Source organism: Bombus pyrosoma, linkage group LG4, assembly GCF_014825855.1.
Source record: "Bombus pyrosoma isolate SC7728 linkage group LG4, ASM1482585v1, whole genome shotgun sequence".
NCBI classification, from domain to species: Eukaryota; Metazoa; Arthropoda; class Insecta; order Hymenoptera; family Apidae; genus Bombus; species Bombus pyrosoma.
The window spans coordinates 2,958,016-2,980,620 of record NC_057773.1 but is presented as its reverse complement, the minus strand read 5'-3'; the positions used below and the strand labels follow the sequence as shown (position 1 = coordinate 2,980,620).

The 22,605-nt window shown below is 35.9% G+C and overlaps 3 protein-coding genes across 13 annotated transcripts in view; 1 reads left to right on the top strand and 2 right to left on the bottom strand.

Moving 5' to 3' along the window:
* LOC122566840 (mannosyl-oligosaccharide 1,2-alpha-mannosidase IA) overlaps window positions 1-2,996 on the bottom strand; it is a 677,223-nt gene extending 674,227 nt beyond the window's left edge. For all 3 annotated transcript variants that reach the window (XM_043724671.1, XM_043724672.1, XM_043724673.1), the window contains exon 1: window positions 2,499-2,996. In XM_043724671.1, coding sequence (XP_043580606.1) covers window positions 2,499-2,879 — 381 coding nt within the window. In that variant the 5' untranslated portion in view covers window positions 2,880-2,996. The remainder of the gene's footprint in view (window positions 1-2,498) is intronic.
* A 1,829-nt stretch (window positions 2,997-4,825) lies between these two features.
* Window positions 4,826-12,058, top strand: LOC122566428 (membrane metallo-endopeptidase-like 1). The gene is made up of 18 exons (XM_043723633.1): window positions 4,826-4,970; window positions 5,399-5,565; window positions 6,228-6,389; window positions 6,528-6,611; window positions 7,110-7,315; window positions 7,649-7,825; window positions 7,948-8,058; window positions 8,740-8,881; window positions 9,035-9,143; window positions 9,737-9,827; window positions 9,920-10,096; window positions 10,189-10,286; window positions 10,367-10,425; window positions 10,529-10,580; window positions 10,713-10,777; window positions 10,852-10,997; window positions 11,234-11,395; window positions 11,784-12,058. Exons 1-18 carry the CDS (start codon window positions 4,951-4,953, stop codon window positions 11,958-11,960), a joined length of 2,205 nt encoding a protein of 734 aa, XP_043579568.1. The 5' UTR covers window positions 4,826-4,950; the 3' UTR covers window positions 11,961-12,058.
* Window positions 12,059-12,296: 238 nt separating this feature from the next.
* LOC122566427 overlaps window positions 12,297-22,605 on the bottom strand; it is a 132,470-nt gene continuing 122,161 nt past the window's right edge. For 8 of the 9 annotated variants that reach the window (XM_043723625.1, XM_043723623.1, XM_043723626.1 and 5 more), the window contains 6 exons: window positions 21,862-21,996; window positions 20,738-21,007; window positions 20,051-20,425; window positions 18,316-18,738; window positions 17,411-17,711; window positions 12,297-17,151 (listed from right to left, as the gene is read on the bottom strand). In XM_043723625.1, coding sequence (XP_043579560.1) covers window positions 13,382-17,151; window positions 17,411-17,711; window positions 18,316-18,738; window positions 20,051-20,425; window positions 20,738-21,007; window positions 21,862-21,996 — 5,274 coding nt within the window. In that variant the 3' untranslated portion in view covers window positions 12,297-13,381. The remainder of the gene's footprint in view (window positions 17,152-17,410; window positions 17,712-18,315; window positions 18,739-20,050; window positions 20,426-20,737; window positions 21,008-21,861; window positions 21,997-22,605) is intronic. The other variant, XM_043723627.1, reaches the window with a different exon arrangement.

The window sequence follows — 22,605 nt, the reverse complement described above, 5'->3', positions numbered from 1 at the left end:
AACATTCTACATATGCCATGTAGATCTGTAACACTCCCAACGAGCGAATAAACATCGTGAAATGCTCTTGAAATGTTAAAGGTACACATGGATATCGTAAACTGTGACAAAAGTTTGTTGTGAGCATAGTTCAAATCAATATCAAGTTATTGTACCGTATTTAAGCTACAACTTTGCTGAAATAATGTATTGCATCTATTTAAACTACAATTTTGCTTAAAAAAATGTATCTTATCTATTTAAGTTACAATTTTTCTTAAAAAATGTATCGTGTTAAATATTAGCTGAAGACAGAAAAAAGAGAAAAGAAGTAAATTAAAGAATATTTTTGTTGTTTGTATCGTCACTCTACTTTCGATTTTGTATAATCTCAATCAATTGAATCGACAATGTCACATTGCTCCTGTATTATCCTGTATATCATATGATTCAACTTTTCCTTAATTTTCTATGATCTGCAATTTTATTTTGCTACATATTAAAATCAATAACTATAACTTCAATATCAGTTAACTATTAATAAGAGACCTGTTTCTCCTATCCTAAACGAGTTGCGAAAGAAATGTAAAACAGAGGTCATTTTGCGTCATCCTATATAAATAAATAAATATTCTGTAGTTTCTTATATCAAGACTAATAATTATAATTTAATTATCACTCTCCTAATAGAAAACAATTTATCCTCCTTTAAAATTAATTGACTTATACGCTACTCTATCGCTTTAATGTCATCATACTTTAATGTCACTCTATACACGTATATCGCGATGTTTTAAAGTAATAGACCAGAAGCAACATTCGGCCCTTAAGTACGATAATCAATATACAGCTTATATCTTCATGTATGTTTTAAATCAGGTTAATCATATTCCCTTCATTTTTTCTCTTTTTCGCTTCTGTTAGCAAATTTCTTAAGCTTGAGGAAAATGAGAAAGAATCGTTATCCATAAACGTGATATCTCGTTTTAACTTTACGCTTTGTTAACTCGATACAGAGTATTTTAAGCAATCAATCAAGCTTTTAATCAATAAAAACGAAGATGAGATTAAGAAACAAAGAAATGGAGGATCGTAACAGGATTAAAAATAAACGACACAAACATTACCATTTTGTTACGCGTCATGTTACATATGTACGCGGCGATAGAAGCGAAGTATCTCAACGAGGGTCGCGTCGATGCGTCGGAAATTGTGCTCTGAAATTTTAGGGCGAGAGTCTATTAACGTTGATAAAACTCGTTCTCGCGATCGCGGTACCGACCCGCAGCTCGACGAAAAATTAGATAATTCAATCCCGACCAATGCGTTTCACACAGCCGCATTTCACAATGCGCGTAATTTGCTCGCCGTTTAGTATACGCGATGCACACATACACTCAAACTATACTGTAATAATATAATTTAATTTCCCTTGTAATATTCTATTTAATTTTAAATAATATATATCAACTTTATTTTGTAATTGTAACATGCCTACAATGCCTACCTCGTAATAAGTGTTCCATGATTTATGGACCATAATGTACATAGAACAGCGACATACGTTTCTCGGCTTAACCCTGTTTCGTTCTTGCGGCCATTTTGAATAAATTTATTACTTTTCTAACGTTAAAAAATATCTTCAGTTTGAACACAATATGAAAAAATCTTATTAACATTTATAACTTCTCAATCTGATTTTATGTTAAACATCTCTTTACAACATTACAAATCTTGTTTGTTTGGTAATGCAAAAAACAAGACTGAGATATAAAAATTCAAAGACCGCCGCAGGGTTAAGAAATCACGGACAGTAGAATACGATCGATTCCATCGATTCGGACTTCAATATTCCACTGTACGTAAATATCCGGCCACGCAAAACGTTTCACGCGTTTCACATGTTACGATACAGATTACAGCGCAAAAGGAACCAAAAAAGGAAATCACAAACGCGACACGCGAAACTTTAACGAAACGGAGCCCAAACTCCATAATGATTGCGATTCTCGAAGTATCGACGTATCGATCATCGAGTAAAATGCACGATGCCTAGCATCATGATGGTTGATGAGTACATACCTCGAGATCGAAAACACGTTAATAGTTACCGTTATTGCGGGAACCAGGTCGAATAAATAACAGAGAAAGACGAAGCCGTGAATCGATGGAAAATATCGGAAATCACGCACCGTGCGAACTTTTGCTCTGTTACGCGTGCTCACGTGTACCCGCGATACGTCATAGCCGCATGTAAACAAACGAATCGGGAAAGCGTGCAACAGCTGAAAGAACGGAGCACATGGAACGAAATTAAGAAACAAGGGTAAAGTAACAATAAAGGTAGTCGAGTTAATGTCAAAGAAGGTACCACTCCATTATAACCAAGGCGAACACGATGACAGACGAGAGACAGAGAGCGCGGTTAGGTTTCAAATAGGCTAGGTAATCGAAAGTCGAATGGAATCGAGAATCGAAAGAAGCGAAAGAAACGTCGAGGCATGGGCACACGCGCGGACCTGCAGCTTTTGCTTGTCCTCGAGAAGATGTACATCCTGATGATCGATGCCCTCGTGTCCAGGTGGCACAGCATTCGGATGACCCATAGACCCTTTGAGGCCCCCTTGCAGACGAGGTGGCGCCGGTATTAACAGCTCCGGTCCCGCTTTTTGCATGTGCTGGTACACACGGTAAACACTGTTCACTGCGACGCCGCCGGTGCCCGCACGGAAATCCGGCAGAAAGAAAAACGTACCGAAACACACGACACCGAACGTCAAAAACACCAACAGGATCACATACTTTTCACGCGGGCGGAACGACCGTCTCGAGAACAAGGGCACCGGCACACCATTCACGAACCGCTGATACGACGGCAGGATGCTCGACGCCGTTGTCATTTTCACGATACTGTCACGTCACGCACGCACCAACGCACTTTCCGTTTTTACAACAGACGAAAACTCGAACACTCGTGCGCGTTGTTGCCCTTTTCCTAGCCGTCGCACGCCATTACGAATGCGGTGGCACGCGAGCACCACCTGCTCGCCAAACTTGACACTTCGTCAAGGACTAAGCGCCAATCAGCTGGCGCGACACATGTGCCAACTACGTGCCGCGAGCCACATGTAATCGATACACAAATTGGTCGGCACAATACCGACACGGTGTCGCGCACGCTTCCACGGTCGATAAAATGCGTGTTTCCCTTCGATGATAATTTTCAGTATAACAAATGACGATAAGAGGCTTGTAATAAAGATAATAATTAATTAATTAATATTTAATATTTTTCGTAATTTACTTTGTATCTTTTACATAATATTTAGTAACTTTCGTTTGACTACTTTTTATATGCAACTATTATATATCTCAACACCAATTTAGATTAATAATAATCAGATAATAAAGTAATAAAAATTATGAGAAGATTGATGATTGACACTATTCTTCAATGATATTTTCTTATAATTTCTCATACTTTGGTATGGAAAAAGATATAGCTGTATGAACATATGATTTTACATGCGTAGTGTTTAACAACAACAAACATCTTACATGTTTAACTACCGCCAACAATGCCAGCATTGTTGATGAGAAATTATTGTAAATAAAATATATGTTCCTATGGCTCAATTCCACTTCGTGTCTTTGGCACTTACGTGTCTTTAAAAGTTAAAAATATTTCAATTACGTATTATAAAAAAATATTGATCACGTCTATGTAAGTAGATATTTTAATCGATATTTCATACTAATAATCGTTATTAAAATAGCCCATTTTCCAAATTATATACTTGAGAATAATGTAGCACATACATTGATGTATCAGATATGGTAATAATATGGTAAATAATATGGCTATTAATTGAAATTTGAGCAAAGGAAAAGTTTAAGAAGAAAAATCTAGTGCGAATATTATTTCTTCTGTATTATATGCAAATCTGGAATAAGAAACAAGTCATTGATATAATGTCAGGGACAGTCTGTTTCAACATCGTAAACATGTAAGTTTTTCTATTCTATGTAAAGTAGGAAGAAAAGGCCAGCTTCCGCAGTACATCCTTATTCTACTAAAACTTGAAAGTAGAATAGGTTGGCAAAAAGTTTTTAGCGGATCAAGCATACTCTCCCTCATCTTAACCTTTTATTTTGAATTGTTACTAAGTAATTTATGACCAGCAACAAATCATAAAAAAGTACAATTAATTTTTGTAACTGCAATTATAAACAAATACTTTAATGCTTACTATCATTGTAATGATTACATTATTATGCGCTCATGAAATATATACATATCTTGTAATTACGTTATAATTGTAGAATATTAACCTTACTTTTAATAAAATATACTTAGTTCAGGATTTCTAATTTTCCATTTAATATCTTTACATACCGCTAATTATACGAAGTTTACCATAAGGTAGTGGAAATCCAATAAATGCAAGCATTTTTTAAGTCAATTATGCCTTTGCACAATATCAGCTAGTTACTCTATTTTTGAAAGGAAATGGAAAGAATCCCTGTTTTAAAAAAGGTAACTCTAGAATTATAAGGATTTATCTTAGAAAAAAATCCTAAATTGTGACCAATGACAAAGGAGCCCTCTGTCATAATTAATAGGTACTTAAACATATACGAAACAGAATGATTCATCGCACGAGGCGATAATAATCTCGTAAATTAAAATTTTATGCACAACTATTTGATTCGGTGGAATCATTCCTACTTGTTATCCGGACATCAATCCGTGACGATCATGAAATAAGTTCTTTCTCACATATCTAACGATAGCTGTCTGTCTTATTTCCTGAAACGTAATTCATAAATTAGCATAGTGATTGGTGTCTGCGAATTCAAAAGGAGCGCACGAGGTGCTTCCGCGGGAAAAAGGCAGCTGCTTTGGCGAGTTTTAAATAGTTCGTTACTACGATGGATACAGCAGTCTAGTATACCGCTGTTTCGAGAACCATGCAGCTCCTGTGGCTAATGTAAGTAAGCAAGCGCGCAATAAACGAACAATTCATTTATCATCCTAACGAAATTACAAATCAAATCGCGTTTTAAACAACAATGACAGTAAAAAAAAATTACGTGGATACGTACGAGCAAAATAAATTATCTTTGTTTATATGTCGGTCAAACGATAGAAATATAATTCGGAAATGTGTACCTAATTTGAAGCTATAATATTATAATTATGATAATTATAATTGTCGGTACTATAATTTATATGTTTTACTATAATGAACTGTAATATTATAGGTGTGCATTGTAAAGTAATATCATCGGATCATGCAACAGACAGTAATCAGCAATCACATCAAAACATATTTTTCTTGACTCTGTCACCGCATCCTTTTTCAATCGTTTAATACTGAATTTTTTATAAATTGTTTATCTTGTTTATCTGTTGCAGATGTCACTTGGCAGTCGTTACCGCGATACCACTGTTTCCTTCGTCGTCGTTCATTCGGACCCGGAGAACAACGAATACGATGACTGGCACGAAAGCAGATCTCGACCACAACAACCATGAAAGTCAAAAGCCACAAATTTGCGAGACCGCGCACTGCCACCAGATCGGTATGTTCGTGCTTTCGAGACATAACATTTATATAAATTGTAATTTTCTTGCAAATGAGTTACATTATATAAGTGAACAAACTGTGTTCTCTACAGTCGATACATTATCGAACGATAACACCAGGAGAAGAAAGAACGAGAAATCTTTGAATCTGCCGTTACTCTCGAGGAACGCGCAAGGCGTTATAAGAGTGAAAAATCACCTTATATCACGTTTTTCAAAAGTTTCTTGTCATTCTCTGTTATTTACGACATCTGTATGTTGGCGTATACCTAGAGGAAGTTAATGTGTTTTGACGGCCATTTCTTTCTTGACTGTTTCTTTAATTTGACCGAGTAATTCCTTTGCTTCATTCGTTCAATTTCTTCTTTTAAATTATTGTACTTCTATAAAACTAATATTTAAAATACATTTTTTCCTTGTTTCCAATTTAATGAAAGTTCTTCTAATTAAAATCGTCTTATTGGTTTCATAAAATTCTGCGATAAATGTACAGTTCCAACGTTTGGGAATCAAATGTTACTAAGTAATTAATAAAAACTCGAACATGAATAATAATGGAGAATAGTGAAATTTTATTTATATTTTGCTTATTGATTGCTACTTAAGATAACGATATTCCGGTTCGTGTTTCCATTTTTCCTACGTTTTTATTACACAGCAAAGCGAATTCAGCAAAACATAGATACTACCGTGAATCCTTGCGAAAACTTCTACCAGTACGCTTGCGGTTCATGGGGCAAGAACAATCTTATACCAGAGGGCAGAAACGCGTGGTCTGAGAATCACATTGTCTTGGAAAAAACGAAAAAACGAATCAAAGGCAAGAAAATATTTTCTCGACTTATTTTAGTGTTAGAAAAAGCAGATGAAGAAAATATGATTGCTTCATTATTGTTTCAATCTACTGCTTTGTTTCATAATGCGCATATTCATATACTATTAAATTTTGTCTTTGAAGAACTCCTTGAGGAAGACATCAGTTCTACCGATATCCCGCCTGTTAGAATGGTTAAAGAATTTTATCGTTCCTGCATGGACGTAGGTAGGAAAATTGCAGTGCTATTCGTTTGAAAATTATCCTTAGCATGTGCATAATTATTCGAAAGAATTCATAACGTATTTATACAGATTGTATCCTTGTTGATTTCAAAATTTGCTTCGTCATAAATAAATTTGACGAAATAGTTAAAATATTCGGAAAATTTGAATATCTTCAAGGTATAAAAATTACAAAGAAACGAAGGTGCGTCAAAAAATTCAAATTAACAATCAGTAAATAAACTTGGAATAAATAATCGTTTCTCTAACTCCTGGATTTTTTACGATACCAGAATTCTGAAGGATTTTTTAGCATTCCCTCCGGGAAATATAATTGCTTTAACACAAGGAATAACTAATTCATTGAACTACAAATTCGAATAATTATGAACGTTATGGTATCGTATTGTATATAATAGTAAAGTAAAAAAAGTAAATAAGTGAAAGTAGTAGCTTCCGCCTTCAAAATATAAGGAAAGTTTTTCTGAAAATATCCTGGTAGATGCAATTGAGAAAAGAGGCTTTGAGCCGATTCAAGAGATCTTGAATCGTACTGGAGGATGGCCAATGGCGATGCCAGTAAGCGAATGGGATGAAATACCGTGGCAAAAAATTGATAAGGAGTATATTTCATCAATCGAATGCAAAGCTTTCTATTTTTTTGACTATGAATTTGATCCGAATAATAAAAAGCGCTACATATTGACGGTAAGTTATGAATATAATTACTTGAATTTTATAGCACATTCTTTAAATCATTTTCGAAACAATAGCGTTTTTCTAGTTGTAGAAAGTCTCTTCAGCTTGAAGAAAATACGAAAAGACTCGTTGATATGTGATATTTTGCGTTTCAATGATATATTAAAGTTTTCTTTTAAATATTAAATGTCTTTTTCTTTTTGAGATAAGATTTAATGAATGTCTGAAGATGTCTGCATAATTAATGAACTATTGTAAACGAAAATAATTTATAAAACTTTTCAAATCAAAATTCATAGGAATACTCGAAATTACTATTTACCAAGAAACTTTGTATTGCAGATAGGTCAAATTATCGATGATCCTCCCTCCAAAAAAAGGGATCCTATCGAAGCATATATGGCTGATATAAAGTACATAGCTAACACTTCTGCAAGACAAAATGGTTACACTCTAGATGAAAATCAGTTAACTTCCGATGTAGAAGATATGGTTCGCTTTGAACTTCTATTTACAAGAGTAATTATCTTTTTCACTTGGAGCAGCTATATAAATAATTTTATAGTTTGAAATAAATATAAAAAGAATATGGTATAATAATAATAATAATAACAGAGAATATACCTATTCTGTTTTTATAGATTACAGTTAAACACATAGACGACGAGTATTTCAAAAATTACAAAAGTATGACGATCGAAGAATTGCAAAACTATTACAATAATTTAAATGTTACTGCACCTACGGCGAAGGTAAAATTGTTATTTTAATTATTGTTATTTTTTGCGATATCATTTAAGTTAAATTTATAACGAAAAGTAATTGAAATCAAACAGACTTTCGAATTACAAAAGGAGAATTTCCGAAAACATTTCAACAATAATACGAAATTCTTTTTAAGTCTTTTGTATTAAGTGATTTTTATATAAGTTATTATCCTATGTAAGTAAAAACAATAGGTTTCTAAAGCCGTCACCTCCTAATCCTTTCTGCTCTATTTAGTGTTAAAGTCAAGTGTCATTTTCTAAATCATCAATGCTGCACTGACATACTTCTTTAGATGACGTAACTATTATTTTGTTTTAATCTTTAACGCTCCAAGTGTACCTTTCAAGCACCACCGCTATGCGGCGCTTTACTCCAAGCGTACCTCTCAAGCACCACCGATGTGCTGCACTCTACTCTTTAAAATCTGATACTTAAAAACTTGCAAGTCGAAGTATGATGAGAATAAGTTGCAGTTACCGGTCGATATTCACAATTAAAAGTCGGAGCGTTAAAGGTTAAATCCGATTATACTACTCGTTTCCCGCATACCAATAACCATTCTTTAGTTGTAATTGTATTCAGCTGCAAGCGTTGATAATCGATAATCGTAATTAAAATCCACAATAAACGATATAGGATAACAGTCTGGTAAAAAATATTTGCAGATAGACTTTTTGGAAATATTACAACATATGCTCAATGAAGCGAACATTCACGTAAACTCATCTGAACCAATTTTAGTGTACAATTCCAAATACCTGGACCAACTGGCCACTTTACTTGGAAACACATCTCAACGTACGCTAGGTAACTACGGAAACTTTATATGAATACGTGGTAATTTAAAATGTTGTTCGTTTTTATAATTACACTGTAATTACTTGACAACTTAAGATTTTCTTTGGATACGTGAACTCTCGAAATGCAGCTTTTCACGTTTATCATTTCCTTTGTTTATAGTAAACTACGTTCAATGGAATATGGTAAGAAAATTCATGTTATATACCACGCAGGAGATGAGGAACATAAAGTTTGCCACGTCAGCCAACTTTACCGATACTACCCCACGGTATATTCTTTAGTCGTTTTACTTTTCTATGATATTATATCATGTGGATAAACGAATATTGAAATGTTTTCGAGCTTTCTAGAGTACGTCGTGCAATGTTTGAAGTTCGGAATTCTAATAATTTGAATTTGACGATAGCATCAGATTATTAAGTAGATATACGTATCGACTTTTGAAAATTTAATTTGGATTAAAATATTTAAGAAGTTTCCTTCTGATACGAGGTATCTGAGAGTCGACGTTAATTATCCGAATTTATAATAATCGGATTTTTCACTTACGTTGTATCGTTTCCAAATTATTTATTTTGTATCATTTCGTAAATAAATTATTATTTGAGAAATATTAATTGAACAGGAACTTCAATAAAAATAAAATAATTATATATTAAACATAAAAACTTCATTTAATGATATTAATCATCTTTTTCAGTTCCTAGTTTTGTTTTTTTAATCTTCCTTACAAAGTAGCAGCCCCAAACTTTTTATTAATCGATATCCTAATAATTCTGCTGTGCAAATAAATGAAATGTTTATGCAAAAACTTGAATATATTCTAGCGATTGAAAGATATTGTATTTTGTCAATTTCCAGATGGAAAACTTGCTTGGACGATTTGGAAATGAAGACCGCCATTTCCTACATATTCGTTAAGAGATATATGCCAGACTATGTTATTCATGAGGTAAAATCTGATTTACATTAACTCTAAGTAACACAAAAATAACGAATACCACAGACCCAGAAATTATTGTTATTTTACTACATTTTTCGAAGGTAATGAAAATGACTAAAAACATAAAGGGAGAATTAAGAAACCACCTAGAACGAACACATTGGCTCCCAAGTTCTATAAAATTGAACATGTTGCAAAAGATAGATGATTGTGGGATAGAAATTGGATATCCAGAGTGGTACAAGAACGATGATGCAGTTACCCGATATTACGATGGGGTATCTATTTGAAAATATTTAAAGTTGTAGGAAAACGCAAACTATTTGCGCACACATAACACACACGTAATTATTCTATAAATTGTTCTCAGCTTTCCATTGGTTCGGATTACTTTCAAAATATCTTAAACGCCTTAAAAAAGAAATCACAAAAGTTGGGAATACTAAGGCAGGTTGTTAAAAAAAACTAGTGAGTTTCTTCCATAGAGTTTTAATTAGTTGGAAAATGCTTATAATTTTGTATTTACTCTTGATTGTATTATTTTTCAGTTGGTTTGATTATCCTACGACATATAATGCATATTATGTTCCACAAACCAATACAATTTGTGAGTATCATAAAAATAAAATATCTATTTTTCATATCCTTTTACTAACAAACTAAGCTTTACTGAAGAGTTAGAATTTTCTTGTTGAATATTAATTTTTTAGTTCTATTAGCGACTCAACTGCAAGATCCTTATTTCTCTCCACATTTACCAGAGTAAGCTCCATATTATTTGTAATTTAAATTTACCGCGGTGATGTATTTAAATCATATTAATTATATATCGATTTATATAACTAAATTAAATTCTGTTTAAATCAATTTATTAATAAATGTATGAATTATCAGCGCTGTTAATTATGGTCGCGCATTTACATTTGGACATGAATTAGGCCATGGTTCCGATAGAGAAGGTAGACCCCACAAAATTATCTAAATTAATTGCATTATTATATTCACAACTATATCTGCTACATATTTTAATTAGGAATAGAGTTTGATAAAGACGGCAAGAAAATTCCATGGGAATCTCATAACACGTCAAAAGAATACGACAAAAGAGCGAAGTGCTTTGTCGATCAGTACTCTAACTATATCCTGCATATCTCGAACGATACTAAGGAGGACATTAAGGTAAATTCTTTCGTCGGCACATAGTTTTGAAGGCTTTTGATCAACTAAAATAATCTGAATTGTTTGCTGGAAAATTACTTACCTTGTACACTGCGTAACTACGCAAATTATGCAATTACTTTGAAGATTTTTATTGTTCCCGTGACAGTCTGCAAAATATATGCAATATTCTGATTGCTTTTTATTCTCGTTCGAGTAAAAGGAACTATATACTAATAAAGTATAATTGGATTTAGTTAAATGGTACTTACACCATCAATGATGATATAGCGGATTCAGTTGGTGCACGAATTACGTACTTGGCGTATAAGAAAGTAGAGAAGGAGAAAATCCAAAGCAAATTACCAGGTTTTGAAAATATTTCTAACGACAAGCTTTTCTTCTTATCTTTGGCAAATGTGAGTTACTGTATATATTATGCATAATACGCCCATTAAATTCGTCGAATATCGGCAACGTGTAGAATTTTTAATTATTAAAAATATACATATTGGAATTTGTTGGCGAAAGAAACAAGCTTTAGTCTGATGGAATAAAAAATTGCCTAATTTCCAATATGAAAAATTTACTACAGTAATTGAGTCAGAGTCGTTGAAGTATCGAGTATGAAAATTTTTACTGTTTCATAAGAATATTTTAAGTGTCAACAGTCGGTTAAAAACAAAGTTTTAGCCAAATATCATAAAACAATGTTTTGTCGTCTCTCTATTGTTGAATTTTAATTTCATCTCTCAAGAAATACCACATAAATGTTTGGCGACTAATTAACACAATTTCACTTTATAGTATTTTTGTTCCGCGACGAAGTCAGGATATGACGAAAATATAGAATTCGACGACCACAGTCCTTCCGAATATCGCATCATAGGAGCCCTGTCGAATATGGCCGAGTTCTCCGAAGCCTTCAATTGCCCAAGGAACAGTTCCATGAATCGACAAAACAAGTGCAACTTGTGGAACTAATTGTGAAGCACTTGTAGAATTTATATGAAGTGAAGGTGTCTTTTTCATTATTTTTACTATTTATAAGGAATAAAGTGAATATTGTTTTAACGCAAAAAGATTTAAAAAATCTTCTCCTATCAGTGGAATTTTCTAGAGACTTTGAAAAGTAACAAAAATTTTGTAGTATTTTTTAAAATCTAGAATATCCAGAAAGTCTTCACTAGATCTAAATGGTTATCGTTGCTGATAATATTAGTGAAAAATGATTGCTGAGGGTTGACATAAAAATATATCAAATGCAAAAAGTTTCTCATCTTCGTTTATCATTTCTACTTCACAGATTTTTCCTTTTAAAATTTTTCCCATTTTCGTAAATAAATATTTAAAATATCCTTTCGTGTTCCACCGTCACTTTTTTCTATTAATACTGGCTATCGAGGTGTCAAATAAATCCGATTTTGAAACACGTGTTGAAATATTTCGACGGCGCTTTATTCAATGTCATTCGGGAGGAAATCAAGTATTTTTAAAACAAAATACTTATACAAAACGTATAAAATCGAGGGAAGGGGGTGTGTGGATTTGTACATCGATCTAGTACACATAGACAATCATTACAATACAACGTAACCGTTAAGTACACAATAATTATATATAACATCAACACCTATCAACATAAAATATAAACTTCACGCTTTCATCAGAGATCATGTTCCCTCCACGCTTCCTCTATTTCTCACGATTTTGTGCGACTATCCGTATCGTTTCGTCGCGATACGGCTCCTAAACGTTTAACGATATGATTCTATGTAGCATGGCTAGTATCACAATTCTGACAAACTGTCTCCCGAACGAAAATACAATCGCAGCGTTTTCATACATGCGTATGCGTGAAAAACAGAAACGTTTCCTCGTAAAGCTAACCCTAAGAGAGAGTTACATCGACATTTTTTACAAGAAACTTAAAGACTACATAGAAATAATCTATGTACAACAGAATCAGGAGGAGTACAAATGATACAAGATTTGAGAAACATATCTGCTACGTTAGCCTAACGTACAAACCACGAAATGATGTTACATAAGAACACGACTGATACATATATGAGACCATGTCTCTTTCTACATATATGATTCAATATACATTACAAATGTCGCTAAGTACACGGTCAATGGTACATGAATACATCTAGTTAGTAGCTGCACGATGAAGGTCTTCTATTACATCAAATCTACGACTAACTTAACTTTGTACAAAAATGGAAGGGCGCGTTTCAGCCCTATTATATCATTAACATACCAAAAAAGAAGTTTAGCTTAGACAGTACTATCCTACGCGTTAATTGTAGTTCGTCTATACATCTCCTATAAAGAATATGCTACCAAATCGACTCGTTAATTCATTAATATTTTGTCTGTCAACGTGTATGATAGAGACCTCAATTTTTTGGCCGGAAACGAGACATGTAAAAGTCGCAGTCTGAACAGTAAATAGCAGGTTCAGTCACCTGTTTCTTCCGGCAGAGATGACATGGCGCGGTTCTTGCAGTGCCACCAACTGTAGGCTTTTGTAACGGAGACGTAGATTGTGCCACTGTCGGGTTACCCTTTGACGTGGGCACAAAATGCATTTGTTTGCTCTGTTTAGACACAGGGGGATGCTGGTACGTAGGATACTTCATATTCGACTGGATCTGGCCATTTTGCAATGCATTAGGATACGTTTGATTTGGTGCCAAAATATTTTGTTGATCGGTCTTCTGCGGTGCCCTCTGATAATTATCGTGTCTTTGTTGGTAATTCTGTATGCTCTGTTGTTGTTGATAGGAAGTTGGAGGATTGGGTGGTGGCTGATACTGTGGAAGAGGTTGGTTTATTCTATTCTGCTGAGGAACCGATTGGTAGGGATAACCTTGATAGGAACTGTGGCTGTATTGGTTCTGATAAGGGCTCGGAGATTGAGTTGGTGGATATACAAATTGCTGCTGCGAATGCTGAACAGTTATGGGACTTGCATTGTGATTCGTAATCCTCTGATTCATGTTAGGTTGCTGTTGCTGAGACATCTGCTTGTTCATCTGATTATGTTGTTGTTCTAACTGGTAATAAGTCTGATAGCTGCTCTTTTGGGACATTCCTTTCTGTTGCTGCACGTTGTTCTGTACATACTGAATTTGAGTGGGGTAAGGACTGGCTGGTTTCTGGGTTTGAGACAGAGGAATGCCTTGGTTTCTTGGATGAGACGTCTGTGCTTGGGGATACGTTGACTGAGACTGCAAATATGGCATGTATCCATTCTGAGAGTATCTTATCTGTTGTTGGAGTTGGGGAGAATACGATGTAGGTGGTTTGGATACATGGGGAAGTCCTGAGTAGGTATCCCTGACAACATCCTGCCCTTCATTACCATAAGAACCACATAATTTCTTGTCTGACAATGATCCCACCGACTCGTTTGAATTTTGCCTTCCAAAAGTAGGTTTAATCGTGTCTGGTATAGGTATAGGGTTTACGCTTCTCAACTGATCTTGATACGGAGTCGCAGGAACACTGTCCGCTTCGCTTTTCAGTGGCAGAGTCTGCTGTTGGAATTTGGTGGCAGTGCAATTCTCTCTATTCATCTCCGCTTCCTGAAGACTTCTAATCTCTCGAAGGACTTGAGCAGTTTCTGGTTTGTTCATCGCTGATCGAAGAACCCTTTCCAGAATCGGATTAGGTATATAAGAATCTTTCTCGTCGTCCTCTGCAGTTGCAACGAGAACGACTTGGTCACAGAACGACACGCTTTTCTTCTTTCCTATACGTCGTTTCACTTTCCTCGGCGCGATATCATCCTCACTTGGTAGAATCGTCGTATTCTGTATGGTATTCTGCATAGCAACTTCGCTGATATCATCTTCTGGATAATCAATAGGCAAACCGTTTTCGTGTGGTAGCGTAAGAGACATCGACATGATTGCTTGATTTAATCCGCTCTGTTGCGTTTGCATGGGATTATTCGGGGCTGTAGTGGAAATAAAACTGTTCTGACTGGAACTAGATTCGAAGCTCGAATTCATGATCGACTGACTCGAGGAATTGTCAGTTTTAGTAAAGTTCGCTAAATTTTCTGTGGATAGCTTCATTGGCCTCGATTCTTCCACTTGTACATCCTGAGGAGCATCTAACAGTGGAGAAGGAGAAACGCAGTTCACGTTTTGCTTCATTAGAATTTTCTGGTCTGGTTCTGTTTTAGGCACTGGTTGCAGCTTAATTTGCTCGAATCTAGCAGCCATGTCTTTAACAGAAGAAACGACCCTTGGACAATCGGGCACATCCCGACTGGATTGATCGTAACTTTGGCCAAGACTATTCATCATCAAATCGCTCGTTCTCCTGGCGATCGTTGGTCCTGAAATTGTTGGAGCAGACGATCTAACCTTTGGAATATCTTGTTCAAGAGGACCTTGCTTCTTCATCCTCCTCTCTGCCTGTTTCGCCTGCAATTCACGTAACCAAGTCTCTCCAGACGATTTCTCTTCTTCCTCCTGTTCTTCGGATTTCTTTTCCTCTCTTGGAGCTTCACAGGCTAAAATCTGATCCCTTTTCATCTGCAACTGGGACAATAAGCTACTAATATGTTGATTATCCAGCTGCTGTTGACGCTGCTGCATATGTACAATCTGTTGCTGTTGTTGGTGCTGTTGATACTGCTGATACTGTTGCTGCTGATACTGATGTTGATACTGTTCCTGATACTGTTGTTGATCATGAACATGGTTAGAGCTTTCATCAATAGGAGGTGGCGGTGGTGGAAAGTCCTCGCTAGCTTGCCTCGAATGAGATACAGAATGAATAGAAGGATATGGCGGAGGGGGGAAGTCTTCGCTGGGTTGTCTTGAATGAGAAACATTTCCACTGTCAGGATATGGAGGCAGAGAATCCACTTGATTTTGCTGTTTCACAGGACTCTGTTCATTGTGCACATCCGCTCTGGTAACCACAAACGTGGGTTCGTACAAGATTCCATTAGCATACTGTACCACGTCATCCTGAATTCTAGGTTTGCTGTTATAATTCGACGGGCAGGACGTTGGTACATTCGCGCCATTTTGTTCCATACTATAAGAAGGTAAGAATGGAAGAGAATGAGACTCGGACGAGTAATCGGTGTAATTAGATGTTCTATTAGCTCCACCAGTTGAATTTGTCGCGTTTACGTGATTCCAATATGTTCCATTCTGATCTTGTGGTGGATTAGAAGTACATTGACTTTCTGATGTTGGATAGACCGATTTTTCAGATTGCTGCTCGTTGTGCACTTCGCCCGAACACTTAGACTTGCTAAGTTGAGAAGTGGTCCTGAGCGGAGGAGGCGGGGGAACCTTCGCTACGTGTAACACTTTGCCGGCGCTGCCGTGGAAGCTCTTCCTCATCAGACGACTTCTCTCCAAATTTGGATTACTAGTACTGCCTGGGCTGCCATTACTATTTCCAGTAAACTCTAGGTGTCCTTCTGATAAATAGCCACTTAGAGATTGGCACACCTCGTTGCCCTTTAAACCAACGCTTGAATCGTCCACTGACTGCTTCGGTAAAGTGTTGGAGGTACCCTCCACGCTGGCGTTTGTTTGTCCATCCTGGCCTTCTCGTAAATCTGGCATGCTCCTATTCTTCCTCTTGATCAACCCGCCCATCAATAATTTTCTTCGAATTTTGTGTTGCTTTTTGCCTTGTTTTTGTTCACCATTGGCATTATTCGGTTGAGAATTTCGTACATTATTGGCAATCGTGTCATTTTCTTTAGATTTTTCCACTTTGGCTCCTTTCGGCGAGGGAGAAGAACGGGAGGGAGCAATAGAGAAGTCTTTAGAGACGTTCTTGTTTCTTTCTTCACTTCGAGCTCGTTTCTTGTCTTTCTTATCGTCGTCACAACGTTTGGTACGACTGAATAATCCTGTCCTTTGCATTGGTCGATCGTATAACATGTACTCCTCATCCTCGATCACATTCACGGCTGTTGCTTTGCTGCGTAGGGTCTTCTTTTTTGGTAACGTGGCGTAGATCTCGATGCTCTTTGTGGCAGGTTTGTCAGTAGTTGTAGAGGGAGGATTTACTAGGAGTTCTCGGCTGTTTTGTCGAGAATGGTTTCCTTTGTCCCTGGAACTCTGTCGAGAGTGTTGGCCAGATTTGCTGTTCTCTCGTGAATGTCTACCTTCTGGTGCTCCTTCTGAAACATATATATTTATGCGTGTTATAGATTGATTTATAAGTTCTTTAGATGATTTTGTATAAAATATAATATCCTATCATTTTTTTTAAATCCTAGCCTAGGATCAATGGTCCTTCTTATACTGCCGAGAATCTTTTCTTTGAATTTTTCTCTTAAAAGTTAATGATGATAAATCAGTTTTCATTCTGTCTGCCGCTTAGTTCTTATAAATATTTAACAGAAATGAAACTAAATGTACAAAATAAAACAGACTCACCTTCTTTTTCTCCATTCGCTGTTGCCTGCTCCTGCAACATTCTTCTGTGGAGACTCCTGGTCCTCATCACGCAAGTATTGTGCTTCATCCTTGCTGTTCTGATAGTGTGAGGATTGTTGTACGGTGCATCCATGGCGGCTCTAGCTTTGCTGCTGGCTGCACTGCACAAAGCAACCGCGGTGCTGAGGTCGCCCGCGTCCTCAGCAGCTCGAGATTTGTCCAAGAGTGCGTCGGTTTCTTTGCAGAGGCGCTCACAGTCGTCGCCTGAGGAAGCTTGGTAGCCTTCCGGAATCTGGGCAAGCTATGTTAAGTAAATCGATTTAACTCTACGTTTCCTTTCGTTAATAATATTACGGTATTGAAAAAATATCAGATAAAGTTAATATAATGAAAAAATAGGAATTTGAAAACAAAGGAAAACGTGAAAAGATTCTACGAGTCGAGTTATTAAATAAAAATATCCTAGCAATCTTTTATCACAGTGCACATGTGCACAGAGTAATCTTAGAAAGAGTAATACAATGTGAAAGAACAGATTTCTTATGAAAAACTAAGTCAAAAGTGAAGAACAAAGTTTCTACATATAAGATGTCTAAAATTAAAAAAAAAAAACGAGACAATACTGATAACTTGTCAAATATACATCGACAATAATAAGCGATAATAAAGAAGATAATATTGATGAGTAGAAGTATGAAGGACATTTGATTTAATTTTTCGCCAAAAATCATCTTATCAATTGTACCATCCTTACTATGACATCCTCCGCAAAGAAATAGCCTTTTTCACAGTACAGTAATGTCTCTTGTTGCATTATTTTCAGTTACACGGTTTATATCTACTATTGCCAAATCCATAGCTTTTGCTACTAATATTATTTCAATATTGTTGAGAGTAACACGCACCTGCAGGTTATGCTTTAGCCCTTGCTGGAGCGGAAGGCTATCCGTGGACGACAAAGAATACGAGTCGTATCCAGCGTCGTAATGGCCACTGCTACTACTTGAGAGTTCTCCAGATTTGCTGGTCGGGCTTTTTGGCACACCCGAGTTCCTCTGCATTTTATTGACGATGTACAAATACGGATTATCCATCGTGGTGGAGGAACTCGAGGAAGCGCTGTTCCGGTCACCAGACCAGTTTCCAGAATCTCGCCTCCGTGGTACGTTCAAGTGGTCAGGAATACTGATAGCATCCTGTGGTGTCGATCCTGCGCTTAGACTACGTGTCAGCTGCATTTGCTGTTTCTTCTGCTGTTGCATCACGTTTTCCACGGCACGTCGACTGATATACTTGGATTCCGCCTCTCCATCGACGGTATCAACACCCTTCAACAGAAAATGGAAATATATTTCCTCTATATTGAGAAAATACAATTGATATTATCTTTTACGTTTTAATATATTTTGGAATAGAGTCAAAATTTTATTGCAAAAGTAAGAATATCTTATTTCTATGAGTTCATACAATTGTTCCTTTTAATATCTGGAAGCGTACAGATTGTATTACAAAATTTATTTATATTTGTAGTGTTCTTAAATTAAGGATTCTTCTCAACTCCTTCGTCTCAATCATTCAACATGCAAATGATTCATTAAATAACCTCGATCTAACATTTAGTCTTTGACTGTAGGCCATTCAAATTTAGACCGTCTTCAAATATCTTCTTAAATATCTCTATACTTCAAAAAAAAGGAGGCTTTATCAAGATAATTTTTCTACAACACTGTAATTTAATAAATAGACTATCCATCTCTAATTAAGAATAATTAACACGTTGACTGCCACGCGTGTTTTCAAAGAAATTTCCGTCAGGCCACGCGTGCAGCAATACCAAGCGTTCTCTGCTAGGTGATCCCATCGATATTTTAGTAACGCGAGTCGCTCAAGTGGTGGTCTCAAGAATGATCTCTCGCAACATTATTCGCAACATTAAAACCACTAGCTGTTGTTGAATGTAATGAAGGAAAGTGTGATATAGATTATTCCGGCTAAATGGTTTCTTATGCCACCACAATTAGAAAAAGAAAAGGAATCAAATGGTACAGAAAACTTGGCATTCAACTACTTCTGGGAATTTCTGTTATAAACGCTTTGATGGTTTACAAAATTGCAACAAGGAAGAATATAAATATTAGAATATTTAGACAATTATTAGTTGCAAAATTATTAGGGTTGTCTAAAAATACAAAAAATCCTTGTCTTCGACATAATATCGCCGTTCGGAAAAATGATTCCGGAAGAAGCATTAGACGCGCATGCAAACTATGTTATGCAAATAAAAGACGTCGAATGAACCGAACAAAGGCACAAAAGAATTTGAAGAAAACAACAACTTATTGACCAAATTGTCCCGACCAACCTCAGCTATGTATAGAATGCTTTAAAGTTTTACATTCTAAATAATTTTTTTAATAAACCATTTTCGTATTACTTTTGTAACAACTCAACAGTTTTATTATTATGGAATATCTTTTCAAATACCTATGACGATCCTTCGCAAGTAGTCAAATAAGCGACACCCGAATATGGGTTACGTGGCCTGACCAGAAACTTTGCTGACACCCGAATACGGGTGTCGTGCAGTCAACGTACTAATAATATAGCGATCGATATCGTATATCAAAGTTGAAAAGTTACCTGATTTCCAAAGATGTTGTTCTGAATGTCCGTCAGATTCTGATAATCACTATAAATCCTGCGTTGCGTGTAAGGGTGAGGAGGACTATCAGGATTCGGTGTGATGGCACGTCTGGCGGTACTGTTGATCGATGGTTTTTCCGGGCTGGGCGTGATCGATCGTCGAACATTATTCTTCGGGGGTGTCTTCAGTCCATTTCCGTTCGGAAAAGGCGTCACGGTTTTCGGGGCATTCTCCGTATTCACCGGAGTTCCTCCAGGAGTTGCGTACAACAAAAGCAACGGCTGATACCTGCCTCTTCTGCACTTTTCCACCACCTGTTCCCACCGTGGTCCAATTTCTTTGACGGTTGCGTCGTCAAAGTAAATCCATACCTGAGACAAAATGACGCAAATTTTTGTTATCGATCAAAGAAATCGCTAAGAAATAACATTATTTATCTGTACCTTCGTTCGAAAATTAACATTTTATACACATTTCATATGTATCAATATCAACGCTACTAATACTAATCGTTTCATGTTTCGTTAAAAAGCACATATTAATTCTGATAATTATGCACTATTTAAATTGCAAAATCACTTTATATGTACGGCATCAAAGATTAGTTCCTCCGTAAACGAGAATTAAGTCGATCCATTTGCATAATGAAGAGAGTGTATCGTGCAATCTATATTATTATTAACCTTCAGTTTAGTGTGAAAAAAGAAGGTGGAGTAGTGTTTCCCGTAATATGTGACGACTCCAACGAGATTGTGCACGGTCGAGGCACCCCATCGAGAGTCCACTACACTGTGGAAAACATCGCTCAATCTGAGGGACGTTCCCACGGTTGCGAAAACGTCCATGATATGCTCCAACGACGGCCGTTCGCTATCCCATACGACTCCGACGGAAACGATTTCCGGTCGGTTCATCAGGGTCCGACAGATTTGGATTTTTGCACCACAGGAGCTCTACAAATAGAAAATAAAATGTTTCATAATTCTGTTTGTAATTACAGCCCTCATTTGTCATTGGATGGTAAAAAAAATAAAATGACATATTATTACAATATTCTGGTTGAAAGTAATTTACACGCTTTTATAGTTTTCACAATGAAACTCTTTTTGATTGAAATTCCACATTTTGTTTGGTCAGTATTAAAGTTTTAAAAGGAATAACTATCAAATTCTAGATCGATACGGTTAGTTAATAAATACAAAATTCGCTAATAAATAACTTGATAATTAATTTATGAGTGCTTCAACGCGATAGTTGATTTGATTAATAAATACATAAATGTCAAAACAGGTAGTTATAATTGTCATAATATTAATTATAATATTATTTAACGATATCTTAATCCACTACAAAGCAAAGGAACTGCAGCAACTATTACAACAGCAATTATAAAAGTGAACGATTAATTGGTCTAATTTTTAAATCGTTCGTCCTATAATTATTAACCACGACCCATAGCCGTTATTAATTGCTTTGTCGTAAAAATCCCTGCAAATGACAGAGTTTCTCGGTAGCATCGGATTCCATCTGAATCCGCAGCTTCTCCATACGACCGACCAAATAGCCCACGGCGCTCGAACGATAGTTATCGTTCCACTTCAAAGAGAAAGTCCGCGGCATATTATTTCCAAGAAAGGCCAAAGGAGAGTGTACCTGATCTCGTCAGATGGATGAATCAAACGCGAGTCACCGGAACTGTTTTAAGGTACAAACTTGTGAATCGTTCAAGATAAAATGATTCATAAAATTGTAAAAACGCGGATGTAGGAAGAAAACCGACTTTCGAGTGAAAATCGAAATTACTCACCGGACAGTCCCTGATGTCGCCCATGCCTCCGGCTTTTCGCAAGAGCTGACCGAAGAGATCCGGACTGTTCCGCGAATTCGGAGGTGTCTGTCGAGCTTGCGACGTCAGTGCCGACGCTGACACGTAATGAACCATCTGGAAACAAATTTCAATTCGTGAATGCGTGTATTAGGAAGACGAATGATTTGTTGGAATTAAATGAAAGGGAAAAAGTAAACATTAATAATATTGGATTTAAATGTCGAGTATTAGTAACTGAAATTAGATGTTGCATTTTGCTAATATTGAAATAAGAATATTCAACATGATCAATGTGAAAGTTTGCGCTAATGAATCAAATATTAAATCCTACAGTTAGTTCTAATGACTATTGAATTGATGATTTAATAATAAATGTGTTTTGTGAATAAATCTTTATTTAAATACATACATTTCTGTGACAATTTATGTGATTAAATACCGAATAATACATGTAAAAACAATATTCTTTTTGACTCATGCCATGATGACTTTTGATGGATAATGTTGATTATAGAAACCAAAATTTGAATTAAACTTGATTTACGTATGATTGTTAATCTGCATTAATATGCATTTATGCAAACTTGTATTTTTATGAACACAACCAAAAAAAAACCTACCCAGAGATTTCTTTCGCCACACAGAAGTTACTTTGGTTTAGATAGATACTTTAGATGTATCACGTATCACGTACATTTCGTCTATTTATACACATTAAAATTC